The sequence below is a fragment of the Ascaphus truei genome, chromosome 8 (genome assembly GCF_040206685.1).
Source record: "Ascaphus truei isolate aAscTru1 chromosome 8, aAscTru1.hap1, whole genome shotgun sequence".
Taxonomy (NCBI): Eukaryota; Metazoa; Chordata; class Amphibia; order Anura; family Ascaphidae; genus Ascaphus; species Ascaphus truei.
In genome coordinates this window covers 80,184,387-80,202,867 of record NC_134490.1, presented here as the reverse complement: position 1 = coordinate 80,202,867, position 18,481 = coordinate 80,184,387, and the positions used below count along the sequence as shown (strand labels likewise).

At 47.9% G+C, this 18,481-nt stretch overlaps 1 protein-coding gene across 1 annotated transcript in view; it reads left to right on the top strand.

Moving 5' to 3' along the window:
* Positions 1-18,481, top strand: part of LOC142502042 (ovostatin-like) — a 66,762-nt gene that overhangs the window by 39,338 nt on the left and 8,943 nt on the right. The window contains exons 20-31 of the mRNA XM_075612833.1: positions 6,730-6,853; positions 7,175-7,293; positions 7,460-7,511; positions 9,681-9,764; positions 10,021-10,197; positions 10,401-10,482; positions 12,124-12,283; positions 13,892-13,966; positions 15,503-15,665; positions 16,412-16,632; positions 16,940-17,155; positions 17,551-17,675. Of these exons, the coding sequence (XP_075468948.1) occupies positions 6,730-6,853; positions 7,175-7,293; positions 7,460-7,511; positions 9,681-9,764; positions 10,021-10,197; positions 10,401-10,482; positions 12,124-12,283; positions 13,892-13,966; positions 15,503-15,665; positions 16,412-16,632; positions 16,940-17,155; positions 17,551-17,675 (1,598 nt within the window). The remainder of the gene's footprint in view (positions 1-6,729; positions 6,854-7,174; positions 7,294-7,459; positions 7,512-9,680; positions 9,765-10,020; positions 10,198-10,400; positions 10,483-12,123; positions 12,284-13,891; positions 13,967-15,502; positions 15,666-16,411; positions 16,633-16,939; positions 17,156-17,550; positions 17,676-18,481) is intronic.

Genomic DNA, 18,481 nt, shown 5'->3' with positions numbered 1-18,481 from the left:
GATCCCTGTGTCGCCTGCTCTCTGTGTGATCCCTGTGTCGGCTGCTCTCTGTGTGATCCCTGTATCCGCTGCTCTCTGTGTGATCCCTGTGTCGGCTGCTCTCTGTATGATACCTGTGTCGCCTGCTCTCTGTATGATCCCTGTGTCGGCTGCTCTCTGTATGATCCCTGTGTCGGCTGCTCTCTGTATGATCCCTGTGTCGGCAGCTCTCTGTATGATCCCTGTGTCGGCTGCTCTCTGTATGATCCCTGTGTCGCCTGCTCTCTGTATGATCCCTGTGTCGGCTGCTCTCTGTATGATCCCTGTGTCGGCTGCTCTCTGTGTGATCCCTGTGTCAGCTGCTCTCTGTGTGATCCCTGTGTCGCCTGCTCTCTGTGTGATCCCTGTGTCGGCAGCTCTCTGTGTGATCCCTGTATCGCCTGCTCTCTGTATGATCCCTGTGTCGGCTGCTCTCTGTATGATCCCTGTGTCGGCTGCTCTCTGTATGATCCCTGTGTCGGCAGCTCTCTGTATGATCCCTGTGTCGGCTGCTCTCTGTATGATCCCTGTGTCGCCTGCTCTCTGTATGATCCCTGTGTCGGCTGCTCTCTGTGTGATCCCTGTGTCGGCTGCTCTCTGTATGATCCCTGTGTCGGCTGCTCTCTGTGTGATCCCTGTGTCGGCTGCTCTCTGTGTGATCCCTGTGTCGGCTGCTCTCTGTGTGATCCCTGTGTCGCCTGCTCTCTGTGTGATCCCTGTGTCGGCTGCTCTCTGTGTGATCCCTGTGTCGCCTGCTCTCTGTGTGATCCCTGTGTCGCCTGCTCTCTGTGTGATCCCTGAGTCGCCTGCTCTCTGTGTGATCCCTGTGTCGGCTGCTCTCTGTATGATCCCTGTGTCGCCTGCTCTCTGTGTGATCCCTGTGTCGGCTGCTCTCTGTATGATCCCTGTGTCGGCTGCTCTCTGTATGATCCCTGTGTCGGCTGCTCTCTGTATGATCCCTGTGTCGGCAGCTCTCTGTATGATCCCTGTGTCGGCTGCTCTCTGTATGATCCCTGTGTCGCCTGCTCTCTGTATGATCCCTGTGTCGGCTGCTCTCTGTATGATCCCTGTGTCAGCTGCTCTCTGTGTGATCCCTGTGTCGCCTGCTCTCTGTGTGATCCCTGTGTCACCTGCTCTCTGTGTGATCCCTGTGTCGGCTGCTCTCTGTGTGATCCCTGTGTCGCCTGCTCTCTGTGTGATCCCTGTGTCGCCTGCTCTCTGTGTGATCCCTGTGTCGCCTGCTCTCTGTATGATCCCTGTGTCGCCTGCTCTCTGTATGATCCCTGTGTCGCCTGCTCTGTGTGATCCCTGTGTCGGCTGCTCTCTGTATGATCCCTGTGTCGCCTGCTCTCTGTGTGATCCCTGTGTCACCTGCTCTGTGTGATCCCTGTGTCGCCAGCTCTCTGTGTGATCCCTGTGTCGGCAGCTCTCTGTATGATCCTTGTGTCGCCTGCTCTCTGTGTGATCCCTGTGTCGGCTGCTCTCTGTATGATCCCTGTGTCGCCTGCTCTCTGTGTGATCCCTGTATCGGCAGCTCTCTGTGTGATCCCTGTATCGCCTGCTCTCTGTATGATCCCTGTGTCGGCTGCTCTCTTTATGATCCCTGTGTCGGCTGCTCTCTGTATGATCCCTGTGTCGGCAGCTCTCTGTATGATCCCTGTGTCGGCTGCTCTCTGTATGATCCCTGTGTCGCCTGCTCTCTGTATGATCCCTGTGTCGGCTGCTCTCTGTGTGATCCCTGTGTCAGCTGCTCTCTGTGTGATCCCTGTGTCGCCTGCTCTCTGTATGATCCCTGTATCGGCTGCTCTCTGTGTGATCCTTGTGTCAGCTGCTCTCTGTGTGATCCCTGTGTCAGCTGCTCTCTGTGTGATCCCTGTGTCGGCTGCTCTCTGTATGATCCCTGTGTCGGCTGCTCTCTGTGTGATCCCTGTGTCAGCTGCTCTCTGTGTGATCCCTGTGTCGGCTGCTCTCTGTGTGATCCTTGTGTCGCCTGCTCTCTGTATGATCCCTGTGTCAGCTGCTCTCTGTGTGATCCCTGTGTCGCCTGCTCTCTGTGTGATCCCTGTGTCGCCTGCTCTCTGTATGATCCCTGTGTCGCCTGCTCTCTGTGTGATCCCTGTGTCGGCTGCTCTCTGTGTGATCCCTGTGTCGCCTGCTCTCTGTGTGATCCCTGTGTCGGCTGCTCTCTGTGTGATCCCTGTGTCGGCTGCTCTCTGTATGATCCCTGTGTCGGCTGCTCTCTGTATGATCCCTGTGTCGGCTGCTCTCTGTATGATCCCTGTGTCGCCTGCTCTCTGTATGATCCCTGTGTCAGCTGCTCTCTGTGTGATCCCTGTTTCGCCTGCTCTCTGTGTGATCCCTGTGTCGCCTGCTCTCTGTATGATCCCTGTGTCGGCTGCTCTCTGTGTGATCCCTGTGTCGCCTGCTCTCTGTGTGATCCCTGTGTCGCCTGCTCTCTGTATGATCCCTGTGTCGCCTGCTCTCTGTATGATCCCTGTGTCAGCTGCTCTCTGTGTGATCCCTTTGTCGCCTGCTCTCTGTGTGATCCCTGTGTCGCCTGCTCTCTGTATGATCCCTGCGTCGCCTGCTCTCTGTGTGATCCCTGTGTCGCCTGCTCTCTGTGTGATCCCTGTGTCGCCTGCTCTCTGTATGATCCCTGTGTCGCCTGCGCTCTGTATGATCCCTGTGTCGCCTGCTCTGTGTGATCCCTGTGTCGGCTGCTCTCTGTATGATCCCTGTGTCGCCTGCTCTCTGTGTGATCCCTGTGTCGCCTGCTCTGTGTGATCCCTGTGTCGCCTGCTCTCTGTGTGATCCCTGTGTCGGCAGCTCTCTGTATGATCCTTGTGTCGGCTGCTCTCTGTATGATCCCTGTGTCGCCTGCTCTCTGTGTGATCCCTGTTTCGCCTGCTCTCTGTGTGATCCCTGTATCGGCTGCTCTCTGTGTGATCCTTGTGTCGGCTGCTCTCTGTGTGATCCCTGTGTCGCCTGCTCTCTGTGTGATCCCTGTGTCGCCTGCTCTCTGTGTGATCCCTGTGTCGCCTGCTCTCTGTATGATCCCTGTATCGCCTGCTCTCTGTATGATCCCTGTGTCACCTGCTCTGTGTGATCCCTGTGTAGGCTGCTCTCTGTATGATCCCTGTGTCGCCTGCTCTCTGTGTGATCCCTGTATCGGCAGCTCTCTGTGTGATCCCTGTATCGCCTGCTCTCTGTATGATCCCTGTGTCGGCTGCTCTCTGTATGATCCCTGTGTCGGCTGCTCTCTGTATGATCCCTGTGTCGGCAGCTCTCTGTATGATCCCTGTGTCGGCTGCTCTCTGTATGATCCCTGTGTCGCCTGCTCTCTGTATGATCCCTGTGTCGGCTGCTCTCTGTATGATCCCTGTGTCAGCTGCTCTCTGTGTGATCCCTGTGTCGCCTGCTCTCTGTATGATCCCTGTGTCGCCTGCTCTCTGTATGATCCCTGTGTCGGCAGCTCTCTGTGTGATCCCTGTATCGGCTGCTCTCTGTGTGATCCTTGTGTCAGCTGCTCTCTGTGTGATCCCTGTGTCAGCTGCTCTCTGTGTGATCCCTGTGTCGGCTGCTCTCTGTATGATCCCTGTGTCGGCTGCTCTCTGTGTGATCCCTGTGTCAGCTGCTCTCTGTGTGATCCCTGTGTCGGCTGCTCTCTGTGTGATCCTTGTGTCGCCTGCTCTCTGTATGATCCCTGTGTCAGCTGCTCTCTGTGTGATCCCTGTGTCGCCTGCTCTCTGTATGATCCCTGTGTCGCCTGCTCTCTGTATGATCCCTGTGTCGCCTGCTCTGTGTGATCTCTGTGTGATCCCTGTGTCGGCTGCTCTCTGTATGATCCCTGTGTCGCCTGCTCTCTGTGTGATCCCTGTGTCGCCTGCTCTGTGTGATCCCTGTGTCGCCTGCTCTCTGTGTGATCCCTGTGTCGGCAGCTCTCTGTATGATCCTTGTGTCGGCTGCTCTCTGTATGATCCCTGTGTCGCCTGCTCTCTGTGTGATCCCTGTTTCGCCTGCTCTCTGTGTGATCCCTGTATCGGCTGCTCTCTGTGTGATCCTTGTGTCGGCTGCTCTCTGTGTGATCCCTGTGTCGCCTGCTCTCTGTGTGATCCCTGTGTCGCCTGCTCTCTGTGTGATCCCTGTGTCGCCTGCTCTCTGTATGATCCCTGTGTCACCTGCTCTGTGTGATCCCTGTGTCGGCTGCTCTCTGTATGATCCCTGTGTCGCCTGCTCTCTGTGTGATCCCTGTATCGGCAGCTCTCTGTGTGATCCCTGTATCGCCTGCTCTCTGTATGATCCCTGTGTCGGCTGCTCTCTGTATGATCCCTGTGTCGGCTGCTCTCTGTATGATCCCTGTGTCGGCAGCTCTCTGTATGATCCCTGTGTCGGCTGCTCTCTGTATGATCCCTGTGTCGCCTGCTCTCTGTATGATCCCTGTGTCGGCTGCTCTCTGTATGATCCCTGTGTCGCCTGCTCTCTGTGTGATCCCTGTATCGGCAGCTCTCTGTGTGATCCCTGTATCGCCTGCTCTCTGTATGATCCCTGTGTCGGCTGCTCTCTGTATGATCCCTGTGTCGGCTGCTCTCTGTATGATCCCTGTGTCGGCAGCTCTCTGTATGATCCCTGTGTCGGCTGCTCTCTGTATGATCCCTGTGTCGCCTGCTCTCTGTATGATCCCTGTGTCGGCTGCTCTCTGTATGATCCCTGCGTCAGCTGCTCTCTGTGTGATCCCTGTGTCGCCTGCTCTCTGTATGATCCCTGTGTCGCCTGCTCTCTGTATGATCCCTGTGTCGGCAGCTCTCTGTGTGATCCCTGTATCGGCTGCTCTCTGTGTGATCCTTGTGTCAGCTGCTCTCTGTGTGATCCCTGTGTCGGCTGCTCTCTGTGTGATCCCTGTGTCGGCTGCTCTCTGTATGATCCCTGTGTCGGCTGCTCTCTGTGTGATCCCTGTGTCAGCTGCTCTCTGTGTGATCCCTGTGTCGGCTGCTCTCTGTGTGATCCTTGTGTCGCCTGCTCTCTGTATGATCCCTGTGTCAGCTGCTCTCTGTGTGATCCCTGTGTCGCCTGCTCTCTGTGTGATCCCTGTGTCGCCTGCTCTCTGTATGATCCCTGTGTCGCCTGCTCTCTGTGTGATCCCTGTGTCGGCTGCTCTCTGTATGATCCCTGTGTCGCCTGCTCTCTGTGTGATCCCTGTGTCGGCTGCTCTCTGTGTGATCCCTGTGTCGGCTGCTCTCTGTATGATCCCTGTGTCGGCTGCTCTCTGTATGATCCCTGTGTCGGCTGCTCTCTGTATGATCCCTGTGTCGCCTGCTCTCTGTATGATCCCTGTGTCGGCTGCTCTCTGTATGATCCCTGTGTCGCCTGCTCTCTGTGTGATCCCTGTTTCGCCTGCTCTCTGTGTGATCCCTGTATCGGCTGCTCTCTGTGTGATCCTTGTGTCGGCTGCTCTCTGTGTGATCCCTGTGTCGCCTGCTATCTGTGTGATCCCTGTGTCGCCTGCTCTCTGTGTGATCCCTGTGTCGCCTGCTCTCTGTATGATCCCTGTGTCGCCTGCTCTCTGTATGATCCCTGTGTCGCCTGCTCTGTGTGATCCCTGTGTCGGCTGCTCTCTGTATGATCCCTGTGTCGCCTGCTCTCTGTGTGATCCCTGTGTCGCCTGCTCTGTGTGATCCCTGTGTCGCCTGCTCTCTGTGTGATCCCTGTGTCGGCAGCTCTCTGTATGATCCTTGTGTCGGCTGCTCTCTGTATGATCCCTGTGTCGCCTGCTCTCTGTGTGATCCCTTTTTCGCCTACTCTCTGTGTGATCCCTGTATCGGCTGCTCTCTGTGTGATCCTTGTGTCGGCTGCTCTCTGTGTGATCCCTGTGTCGCCTGCTCTCTGTGTGATCCCTGTGTCGGCTGCTCTCTGTGTGATCCCTGTGTCGTCTGCTCTCTGTATGATCCCTGTGTCGCCTGCTCTCTGTATGATCCCTGTGTCGCCTGCTCTGTGTGATCCCTGTGTCGGCTGCTCTCTGTATGATCCCTGTGTCGCCTGCTCTCTGTGTGATCCCTGTGTCGCCTGCTCTGTGTGATCCCTGTGTCGCCTGCTCTCTGTGTGATCCCTGTGTCGGCAGCTCTCTGTATGATCCTTGTGTCGGCTGCTCTCTGTATGATCCCTGTGTCGCCTGCTCTCTGTGTGATCCCTGTTTCGCCTGCTCTCTGTGTGATCCCTGTATCGGCTGCTCTCTGTGTGATCCTTGTGTTGGCTGCTCTCTGTGTGATCCCTGTGTCGCCTGCTCTCTGTGTGATCCCTGTGTCGCCTGCTCTCTGTGTGATCCCTGTGTCGGCAGCTCTCTGTATGATCCTTGTGTTGGCTGCTCTCTGTGTGATCCCTGTGTCGCCTGCTCTCTGTGTGATCCCTGTGTCGCCTGCTCTCTGTGTGATCCCTGTGTCGGCAGCTCTCTGTATGATCCTTGTGTCGGCTGCTCTCTGTATGATCCCTGTGTCGCCTGCTCTCTGTGTGATCCCTGTTTCGCCTGCTCTCTGTGTGATCCCTGTATCGGCTGCTCTCTGTGTGATCCTTGTGTCGGCTGCTCTCTGTGTGATCCCTGTGTCGCCTGCTCTCTGTGTGATCCCTGTGTCGGCTGCTCTGCGTGTGACTCCCAGTTTGCTGTCTGCAGCTCTGTGTCCCTTTTTTATTAACTCTATGTTGTCTATTCTGTCTGCTCAGGTCAAGGTGACATTACGAAACTCAGATGCCTTTAGTGCGGTGCTCGAGGAGGGGGATTCGGACATGTGTGTGTGCTCCGGAGAGAGAGTCTCTTACTCCTGGAGTGTAAAAGCCAAGTCACTAGGTGCAGATTGAACTCTGTAAATGCCCCCAACCTGTTTCCTCTCCATTACTCTTTCAATGAATTATCCTTGGCTGTCGCACTCTCTCTATGTTCTTTCACCTCTGCATCCGTTCTTCTTCCTCTTCTGTATCACTTCATCATTTTTGTCCTTTCCCGTCATCTCCACCTCCTCCCACACCTTCTCATACATCCCCTTCTTCCTGTTTTTACTTTTTCTTTTCTCTCACCTGCATCTTTATTTATTTTTCCCCTGTTCCAATATTTCTCTCCTTCACTTCCACTGCCCCCCACTCACCCTCCGCACCTCTGTCCCTTTTACAGGTGTGATCAGTTTCTCTGTGACTGCTGAGACCACGCACATTGGAGCCAAATGTGATGGGCCACCTGACTCCTCCCAGCCCCCACGCAAGGACACTGTAGAACAGACTGTGATAGTGGAGGTGAGAGATGCCCCCTGATAAAACATCCTCGGGATGGTTGTTATTATTATATAGAGTGAGGAATGCACGTTATGGGTGTTATATCAGGGGCAGTCACTTTATTAGAGCGCACAAAGCATTGCATCAGAATGACATACATGTTTTCTCTTCTCTTCCTCTCTATAAGGCTGAGGGTATAGAGAAAGAAATCACCTACAGCAGCCTGGTCTGTGTGGAAGGTGAGTACGTTCTCCTGCCGCACTGTGAGCTGAGGTGGGCAATTTTTTTTGTGTTCGAATTTGATTCCGACGCGGATTGGCCAGTTCCTTCCAGGCGCGGAAATCTGCTGATCAGACTGGAAATTAAATCCCCAGGTTTTTTTTTCCAATCCCTGAAACTCCGCCCGTTGGATTAGTAATCCGAACCCGAACACTGAATCAGAATCAGAAAGACAGAATTATAATAGGGGGAGGAGGAGTATAAGTAGTGGGGCCGCCTCAAGCTGACGCCATTGTGTTGTAGGCAGTGCAGGGTTTAGCTGTGGGAGGGTTAGGCTGTTTGTGCTGTAGTACTACAGCTAAAAATGTATACGTTATTTAAGGTACGTAATAGAATGTGTCGCTGAAAAATTAACCTGTGACTGGAAAGAGTATAGAATAGAAAAATCAAGCGCAAAGAAATCCTTTCTATACAATTAAATATTCTCCAAATGGTGAGAGCAATCACAATGAAATGCTATAAATGTATCTAGACACACAATACACGTCTATAAAGAGACAAATAGTGCTAGAAGAGTCCGCAATAGGACAAATATGTTCAAACAGTGACAGTGCTGTGAAACATAAATATGAAAATAAGAATAAAGATGACATAACCTTGAGAAAAATGTAGCTTTTTCAAAAGATGTTTCCCAACATCTACAGGCAGACCCCACATTAACGTACACAATGGGACCGGAGCATGTATGTAACACAGGCATACCCCACATTAACGTACACAATGGGACCGGAGCATGTATGTAACACAGGCATACCCCACATTAACGTACACAATGGGACCGGAGCATGTATGTAACACAGGCATACCCCACATTAACGTACACAATGGGACCGGAGCATGTATGTAACACAGGCATACCCCACATTAACGTACACAATGGGACCGGAGCATGTATGTAACACAGGCATACCCCACATTAACGTACACAATGGGACCGGAGCATGTATGTAACACAGGCATACCCCACATTAACGTACACAATGGGACCGGAGCATGTATGTAAAGCGGAAATGTACTTAAAGTGAAGCATACATTTTTTCCCACTTATCGATGCATGTTCTGTACTGCAATCGTCATACGTGCATAGCTGATGTAAATAATGCATGTGTAACAGGCTCTATAGTCTCCCCGCTTGTGCACAGCTTCGGTACAGGTAGGGAGCCGGTATTGCTGCTCAGACGTGCTGACAGGCGCATGCGCGAGCTGCTGTTTTCCTATTGGGTGATATGTCCTGACTCGCGAGTGTACTTAAAGTGAGTGTCCTTACACTGGGGTATGCCTGTATTTAGCAAGGCAGCAGCAGGTCCAAAGGACAAAGTGTCTCACGGGGCATATAGAAAAACAGAAAAAATGTACATAGTGCAAAGATGCTAAAAACAGTTAACAGAATATTCAATAGACTATATATTTCCCACTCATCTAAAATAAGAAAAAATCAAATGTTTGTCAAATACATGAGGACTTCTGGGGATTCTTTAATCTTTTCTTATAGTTTGTTTTTAAGAATTCAGGCTCCCATTGAGTCTAAAGAGAAAATGGAAACACAGTGCAATAGCATTTTATAAAGTAATTGATCCGGAAGCAATTTTTTTTTGTCAGATTCGGAATTCGCATGGTCAGTGGTTGTGGATTTAAATGAAATCTGACGTCAGATTATTTAAAGTCCGAGGAACCGAGACTCATTGACTTTTTTTTTTTTTTTTAACAATCGTATCGAATTTTTAATAAAAACCCAAGAAAATCCGTGATGATTTGAACCAGTCCCCCTATATCTATCTGGAAGGACAGTTATATGAGGGGCAGGACTGTCATACAGATTCCTCTACTCCTGACAGCTAAATCCCTTCTTTCCGAGTCATTGTCCCCTGCAGCTGAATGGGCAGCCTGTGTCTGTGGTATATCCACCCTACAGAGGGAGTTACAGATTCAGTGGGAAACATGTTCCTCATTTATTTGTGGTACAATGTGTGTACTTTCACTATGACCTTTCCTGCAGCCATATATCTGTACTGGCTGCATGTCAGTATATCCTTCCAACGGCAATGGTTTATATATCCCTATTCTCTCTGTCTCTGTCACAGTATAATTGTGTGTCCCCTCTTCTCCCCGTTACCTCTGCCCTCTCACAGGCAAAGCCTCAGTGTTTCCGATCAGCATCACTCCCTCAGTGAATACAGTGCAGGACTCCGCCAAGGCTCATGTGACTGTTATTGGTGAGTGGAGCAAACACATCACACACTGGTCCACACACAGCTCAGCCCTGTCTGTCTATATTAACAAAGCAGTAAATCCCCTATTACGGGGCTCAAACCCTTCACTGACCGAAGGACCAGCAACACACTGCAGATCTAAAACATCACTGGAGCAAAATCAGGCAAATATTTATGAAAGATAAATATTCTCCACCTCCCCCTCCCTCCTCCTATTCTCCTTTGTGTTCCTGACCTGTGTCTCTTTTCCCTTTTGCAGGCGATCTATTGGGCCATGCTGTGAACAATCCTGAGTCTCTGATCCAGATGCCCACGGGCTGCGGTGAACAGAATCTTGCTATTTTGATGCCAATACCGTTTGTGCTGAAATATCTGAATTGCACGGGTCAGCTGACTGCGGAGATTCAAGATAGAGCTGTGGGATTCATGAGTAATGGTAGGAATTCTTTCCCTCCTTGCACAGTACTATTAATGTTTGGGGTGTGTTTCAAGAACTTTGCTTAATAACCCCCTTGTTGTCTGTAGTTGTATGCATGTGTGCGCATTTTATCTCAAATGCTTTCTGTCTGCATGTAGCAAAGAGGTGATGGAAATCCTATGCTTTCTCTACCCATATATTCCCTCCCTCTTCTTTCTCAGGATATATCAAGCAGCTTGGATACCGGCACTCTGATGGAAGTTTCAGCGCTTTTGGAGCAAGTCATTCTCAGGGAAGTGCATGGTGAGTGAAGCGTGACAATGTAAGCCCAGAGCCAGTCTGCACCTGAGAAAGCAAAGGGACGTGTGTGTAAAAGGGAGGAATCGGAGGGGGGCTCCAGGACAGCATTATACTGTATGTACAGCATCGTTAACTCAATATTGATGATACATTGGGATTCCTATCAACCTTATATGTGATCTAGTCATTATTTTATTAATTTGCTACAGTTTTCCAACTGTTTTTTTTCCCCTCTAAGGATCTATCGCCTGAGGAGCTGTAGCCCCAAATGACCATTTATTAAGTGAATAATTGTCAATCCATATTGCCTTGTATAATTTAATGAAAGGATATCATAGAAGTAATATGATTAAAGCCTGTGTTGATAATAATAACATTGGAATTAAAGAAAAGCCTCTCTGGAATATCATCCTGGATGGCCATCTGCCGACTGAAAGTTAACATGGCAAAAACAGAGCTCCTTATACTTCCTCCCAAACCTGGCCCTACTACCTCCTTCCACATTGCTATTGGAAATATGATCATTCACCCAGTAGCCCACGCATGCTGCCTAGGGGTTACACTTGATTCCTCACTCTCATTCTCCTCTCATATTCAAAACGTTTCTAAAACTTGTCGCTTTTTCCTCCGCAATATCACAAAGATACACCCTTTCCTCTGTTAATCAACTGCTAAAACTCAGACTCAGGCCCTCATTCTCTCACGTCTCGATTACTGCAACCTCCTGCTGTCCGGCCTTCCTACCTCTCACCTGTCTCCCCTACAATCTATCCTAAACGCTGCTGCCAGAATCACTCGACTCTTTCCTAAATCTGTCTCCGCATCTCCCCTCCTGAAATCCCTCTCCTGGCTTCCGATTAAATCACGTATCTCACAATCAATTCTCCTGCTCACTTTTAAAGCTTTACATTCTTCTGCCCCTCCTTACATCTCAGCCCTAATTTTTCGCTATGCACCATCCCGACTCTTGCGTTCTTCTCAAGGATGTCTTCTTTCTACCCCCTTTGTATCTAAAGCTCTCTCCCGCCTTAAACCTTTCTCACTTTCTGCCCCACACCTCTGGAATGCCCTTCCCCTCAATACCCGACTAGCCCCCTCGCTATCCACCTTTAAGACTCACCTTAAGACACATCTGCTTAAAGAAGCATTTGAGTAGCACTGGATAATCATGGACACAGGACACATAAAGCTTGGCCCCCTGCAGACGTATTCCCTCCTTCTGTCTCTGTACGTTCTCCCTACCTACCAATTAGATTGTAAGCTCCTCGGAGCAGGGACTCCTTCCTTAATGTTACTTTTACAGTATGTCTGAAGCACTTATTCCCATGATCTGTTATTTATATTATTTGTTATTTATATGATATGTATTACTACTGTGAAGCGCTATGTACATTTATGGCGCTATATAAATAAAGACATACAATACAATACAAAAGCAATATTATGTATGTTTTTATAAAAGTTGTTTAATTTTAAGAGTTTGTATTTTATTTCCCCTTCAAAAAAGAAACTTTTTGGGAGGAGCCATACTTTCTTTGCAGGGAAAAGTTGCTGCAGAGCAGATACAGTGAGCGCTGTGTGTGAGGGGTGCTGTTTGCAGGACTCTGTATAGATATTTTATATGAGCTTTGTTCTCTGTCTCAGGCTGACCGCTTTAACCTTTTGGACCTTCGAACAAATAAAGCCGTACACCTTTGTTGATCCTAACGTCCAGAATCAGGCCCTGATCTACCTGGAACGCCTCCAGAACCTGAACACCGGCTGCTTCACACCCACAGGGACTCTGTTTAACAGCGCATTGAAGGTAAGAGAGGCATTTAAAAGCAGTGACAGAACATGAAACACAGACAGAGCCCAGTGCTACATCCATGACACAAATACACAGTACAGTGCCTAAATATATATATATATATATCTTTTGAATAAAATGGTCTTGTAGTTTAACTCTTTGGCCAAAGTGTTGTAAGCCCTTGAGCCCCTCCAAGGCAGGCCACATCTCAAGGGTCCTAACACTAATATAAATTCTTAATAACCTGTACATTACCAGGAAGAAGGATTAATAATAAATCTGTCAAAATTAGTTGCATAGTTCTAAGTCTGATTGAAGCTGTGAGAAGGCAAAGAGGTAACAGGGAGAAGAGGGGACACACAATTATACTGTGACAGAGAGCCACCCTCCAAATCAGCTAGGATCATATAGGGGTCCTGTATGTTTTGTAATACTTGTTCAGCTGGTCCTAGCTGATTTGGAGGGTGGCTCCTCCTTCCCTAGTTTGAATCTCACCCCCTATCACTTTTAAATGGTTAAAGCTTACTCCATTCCACATTCCACACTCATAGGAACTTGCATGCAGTTTGATTGCGACAAATCTAATACAGAGTGCTTTTCCTTGTATTATACAGGTTAATAAGAGCTTCAATCAGACTTAGAACTATGCAACTAATTTTGACAGATTTATTATAAATCATTCTTCCTGGTAATGTACAGGTTATTAAGAATTGATATTAGTGTTGGGACCCTTGAGACGTGGTCTGCCTTGGAGGGGCTATGGGGCTTACAACACTTTGGCCAAAGAGTTAAACTAAAAGACCATTTTATTCAAAAGATATCTATATATATATATTTAGTCACTGTACTGTGTATTTGTGTCATGGATGTAGCACTAGGCTCTGTCTGTGTTTCATGTTCTGTCTCTGGTTTTAAATATATATTGCCATGCTCAGTAGCACACCTCTTTGACACTTATACGCATATATATATGTTGTGGTTATTTTGGGTGTTCAATATGAGCTTATAGGGGTCCTGTATGTTAGCTAAGAGAGGCAGGCTGACCTGGGGGCACTGGGGGAGGGAGACTGCCAATGGCTGCTTAATATCGATATAATAAAGCAATCCATGTCCTATTTACTACTAGAGGGGCCTGCAACACATTAACAATGGGATTCATTTGGTAAGGCGAGAGGCTTTACCGATGATGCAGAAGCACGGGGTGCTGGCGGATTATAAATAGCTGGGGGTGAGGGGCAGGTTGGAATATCCTGTGAGAAAGATCTGCCTCAGACTTTTGGTAAAATACTTTTTGCTTTTTTCCCATATGACGCTGAACCCTTCCCTTCAATTAAGCCTCGTTATCCTGCTTCTCATTATAGGGAACTTGAGCCAAAGTTTCCCCGCTGCAAAACCAGTGCAGAAATAGTAATGCAGAAAACAGCACCAGATTTATCAAAGACAAAGATCCCATTGATTGATATGTTTTGTTTTCCCCCCTGGTAATGCTGGTGCTGTTGCAACTGCGAGCTGTAAATAAATAGATACACTTTGTAGTATTTCTCCTGGGAGGGGTTACACCGGCTATGTGTATATTCCAGCAGGTGAATTATTAATGGCTCTTGTTACATTTTGATTTCATAGGGTGGTGCTGAAAATGATATCAGTTTCACTGCATATGTCGTTGCTATCCTGCTGCAGTCTGATTACCCAGGAGGGGTAAGTGATGTATCCTGCTACTTACTGGCTTCTACTCTCACCCAGTCTGCTATCAGGGGAATTAAGCTTTGCATTATCTCCAGGGAAAGTGCAGCAAACAAGTGACCACAAGATGTCCCCATTGTCCTCTCGCTGTTGTGCGTTGCACAAGCTGTATCCATCTATAAACAGAACTGGTGCAGCACGATCAGAAGCTGATGCACAAACACCTTTTTTCCAAACTGGGAACTGGTGCAGTGTGTACAGAAGCATTGCAACCCTCTGTATGCACACACACTTACTTTATACACAGTGTGTCCAAGCAGAAGCGATACCTGCCTCCTCTCTGCACATAACAAACTTATTTTCCAAAAGGAAGAAAGAGAATTGAATGGCAACTTGGCTCACAGTTAATATTTTAAGTCTCATGTGTCTCCACTGTACATTGGTGTACGTCTTTTTAACACTTTTCAGTTCTGCATTGAGCTGAAGGGGACTCTTTTTTACCAATAGAAAAGCATTCAATAAAACAACAAAAAGGGTCTAGAATGAGTAATGTAAATGATGATCTTTCGCTGGTTAATTGTATCATTTAAAAGGACATTCAGACATAGAATCATTCATTTTTCCTGCTAACACCCTTACCAAGAAGCAAAGTCAAAATGTATTTCCATTGGGTCCTATGTACGTCTTATCAAATCTGATACCTTCTGCCCTCCCACAATCATTGGATAGTCAAACAAGACAATTGGCATTATTGTATTAATCCTGCAATCTTTTGACCATGTTGTATCAATAACTCATAAATCCATCCCTTCCACAGTGGGGGCTCCAAGTCTTGCGGGACCCTCTGTAAAAATTTCACAGGGGTCCCAGTCCCCAATATTTTCCTTATTTATTTTTTTGTATCCCCATTTTTCTAACTGTATGATGGGGAATGAGTGTAGAGCTGCAGAGAGAGAAGCTTCACATGATTCCTGCTGCTCATCGGGTTCAACCCGCAGCTACAGTACACAAATACCCAAGCGTGCGTAGAGGTCTCCCAAAAGGCAGATTTGACATAAACACAGGAGACTGTGTAGGACCCGTTCAGCAACAGGCTCCTAGGTGGCCGCCTACGTGTCCTTGTGTTAGAGCTGCCTTTGCCAGCCTCTTATGTTACAACAAATAATGGTTGTGTTAGGATGTGTGCTCTTTGGTAACACACATTGTATATACTATATTGGGGGACATATCACATATTAATAGGTATAGATTAATAGATATGTGATCTGTCTGCATGACTTATTTTACTACTACACCATTAAATTGGAATTTCTATTCCATATTCTGCATTCTGTATATCGGTATATAGATCCCTTTCCGATCAATGAAGATATAATGGCTCTTCTCAATAGTGTATACAGCTATTGTCTATTAAACAAGCCACATAAGATCCATGAGTATATGGATTCATAGTTTATTATCTCACTGAATAAAGATCACCCCCGGGTGCCCTGCACTATTCTATGCGCCTCCCAGATGTTTCGCTACTCATGTCTTCTTTGTTTCTTGCAGCAAACACTGTTGCGTTCAGCTCTCCGCTGCCTGGATGCCGCTTCTGGATCTCAGCAGAGCCTTTATAACCGGGCTTTGATGTTCTACGCTTACAGAGTGGCCGGGAATTATGAGAAGAGCAATGCTCTGTTTGAGCAGCTGAGGGCAGAGGCGACTTCCAAAGGTATTTCATGTGCCCCACTGAGGTCTGATAATAGGTTTGTCCCATTCACCCCTATCCAGCACTGCTCAAGCGCCCAAGAAATATACCTGCCCATGACCCTTTTCCTGTCATATACTTCTTTATTTCTCTTACACTTGTTCAATACACTCTGCAGTGTCTCCTGCAAGCTGAAGGTTTTAGTCACATTCATTCCAATGCGCTGCAGCCCCCTTTGTGTTAAGGCCCAAAGGTGAATAATAGGGATTACACCCTGTAGTGTCAATTTAGTGGGAAACACAGCTGTTTGTGATACAGAAGGCACTGGCTGAGCATTCAGGGCAATGTAGATAAGAACACCTTCGGAAGCAGTGTTTAAAGTGTTTAAAGTTTAAATCCAGGTTTCATCACCCTCAGGCCGGCTTGCTAAGAGGTTTGACAGGGCCCTGGACTCCAGCCATTACCCAGGCCCCAGCTGATTTGTTGAGTCTGCTGATTAACCACGGAATTTCAGAGATGTCAGGCCCACAGATAGACGGGGTTGGTCAGGGCCCTTCCTGCAATGGGCCCGGGACAACTGTCCCAGCTGTTCGCCCCTTGTTGACGGCTCTATCCTCAGGCACCAAAAATTAGACTGTAAGCTTTTTGAGGTAGAATTTAAAGTCCTATATGCAACTCTTCGTACTGTATACTACATAGAAAAGAAAATATGAAATGTATGTAAATTCCATCCTTTATTGTTTCCTCTCTCGTTCAACCCCTCCTTACAGATGGCACAATTCATTGGGAGCGCACAGAGCAGCCAGATTTGGAGGCAGTTCCTTTCTTCTATGCCCCCTATGCCTCGGCTGAAATAGAGATTACCGCCTACATACTGCTTGGCCTGACTAAGGGTCCTCCCCCATCTCAGGAAGATAAAACCTACATGGCTCCGATCACTCTATGGTTGGCTCGGCAGCAGAATTCCCTTGGGGGATACCGGTCAACAGCGGTAATAAGGGGCTCTGGGTGTGGGGCCACAAATGACCAGGAACGTTGGCCAAGGGGGATGTCATAGACTGGGTCAGTGAGAAACATGAGATCAGATTGATGCATATGTGAATAAGGGATAAGAGCAAAGGGTGGTGAACCATATCCAAGCACACAGGATCAGTTGCAGAAAAGGAAGAAAAATCGGCCACAGGTCATTTAGAAAATCAATGGCAGAGCCAGGATATACTGATACAGAAATACTTGTGTTATTTCAGGCAGTCAGGGGGCAGAGACCTTCATTAACCCCTTATCTCCCTCTCATACAGGACACAGTGGTGGTCCTGCAGGCTCTCGCTGGTTATGGCTGCCTGGTATATAAAGAAAACGCCAATAACCAGGTCCGTGTGTCTGCACAAAATGCAGTGATTGCACAGTTCAATGTGGATAGCTCCAACAGACTGGTGGTCCAGAGAGAGGCGCTACCCACAGCAAGTGGGGATTACAGCATCAGTGTCACCGGTTCTGGATGCTGCCTGGTGCAGGTAATGATCAAGTAACAATTTAACGTGAATTACCCACTGCAGGTAACACTGTAACATAACACGTATCACCTGCTTCAAATAACAATATTACATTATGATGTGAGTAACCTGCTGAAGGTAACAATGTAACATAATGTGAATTCTACAGGTAACAATATGACATTATACAGTAATGTGAATGTTATAGGTAACAATATAACATTATACAGTAATGTGAATGATATAGGTAACAATATAACATTATACAGTAATGTGAATAACCCGTCGCAGGTAACATCACATTATCGCATGAATCATGTGGTCCTGGGTTATATACAATGGATCAGATAGGTGTGAGCAGCCTCATTATATAGCGATGTGTATGTGGGTATGAGCTTTGTGCTTTCTCTCTGCAGACCACAGTTCGATATAACATCCCGGTGCCCAAAGTAAACTCGGCCTTTTCTCTCTCTGTAAATACATCGTCTGAGAGCTGTGTAAATGATGTGGCGTATACCTTTACCATCGGCATCCAAGTCAGGTACTGAGTGCATAGCTATCTCTCACTGTCATATACAGCTCTCTCTCTCTCGCTGGAACTCACGAAGGTAGGATACGGGTTACCACACCTCAATATCACGTTCACTGACATTAACTTCACTAGTAGTTAACGCGAGTTACTGTGTGATTACCACTGAATCTCCCGCACTGTGTCATGCACAAGTATCTGTAGCAGGGGGTTATTACATCATACCATAGACTGCGATTACTCCACATGCTTCTTATTCTCAAGACTTGGGTATCTGGTACTTGGTGTACGTGTATCATCTGCTGAGGCGCACACAGCTGTCTCACTACAGCCTGCAGAACCATCACATGGAAAGTAACTTCTCATTACACTCACCTCGCACTAAGTATATATACAGCGGTCTCACTACAGCCTGCAGAACCATCACATGGAAAGTAACTTCTCATTACACTCACCTCGCACTAAGGATATATACAGCGGTCTCACTACAGCCTGCAGAACCATCACATGGAAAGTAACTTCTCATTACACTCACCTCGCACTAAGCATATATACAGCTGTCTCACTACAGCCTGCAGAACCATCACATGGAAAGTAACTTCTCATTACACTCACCTCGCACTAAGGATATATACAGCTGTCTCCCACTAAAAGACAAACTAACTAAATATATATTGGCGCATAAGGCAAGATTTGCACTGGCATAGATTCAACCTATTAATCTGTGTCTATATTTCCAATTGTAAGTCTGTGGCATTACATTTACAAACATGCATTCAACCAAGTTCAATTTTACACACCCAACCTTTGCTCGGCTT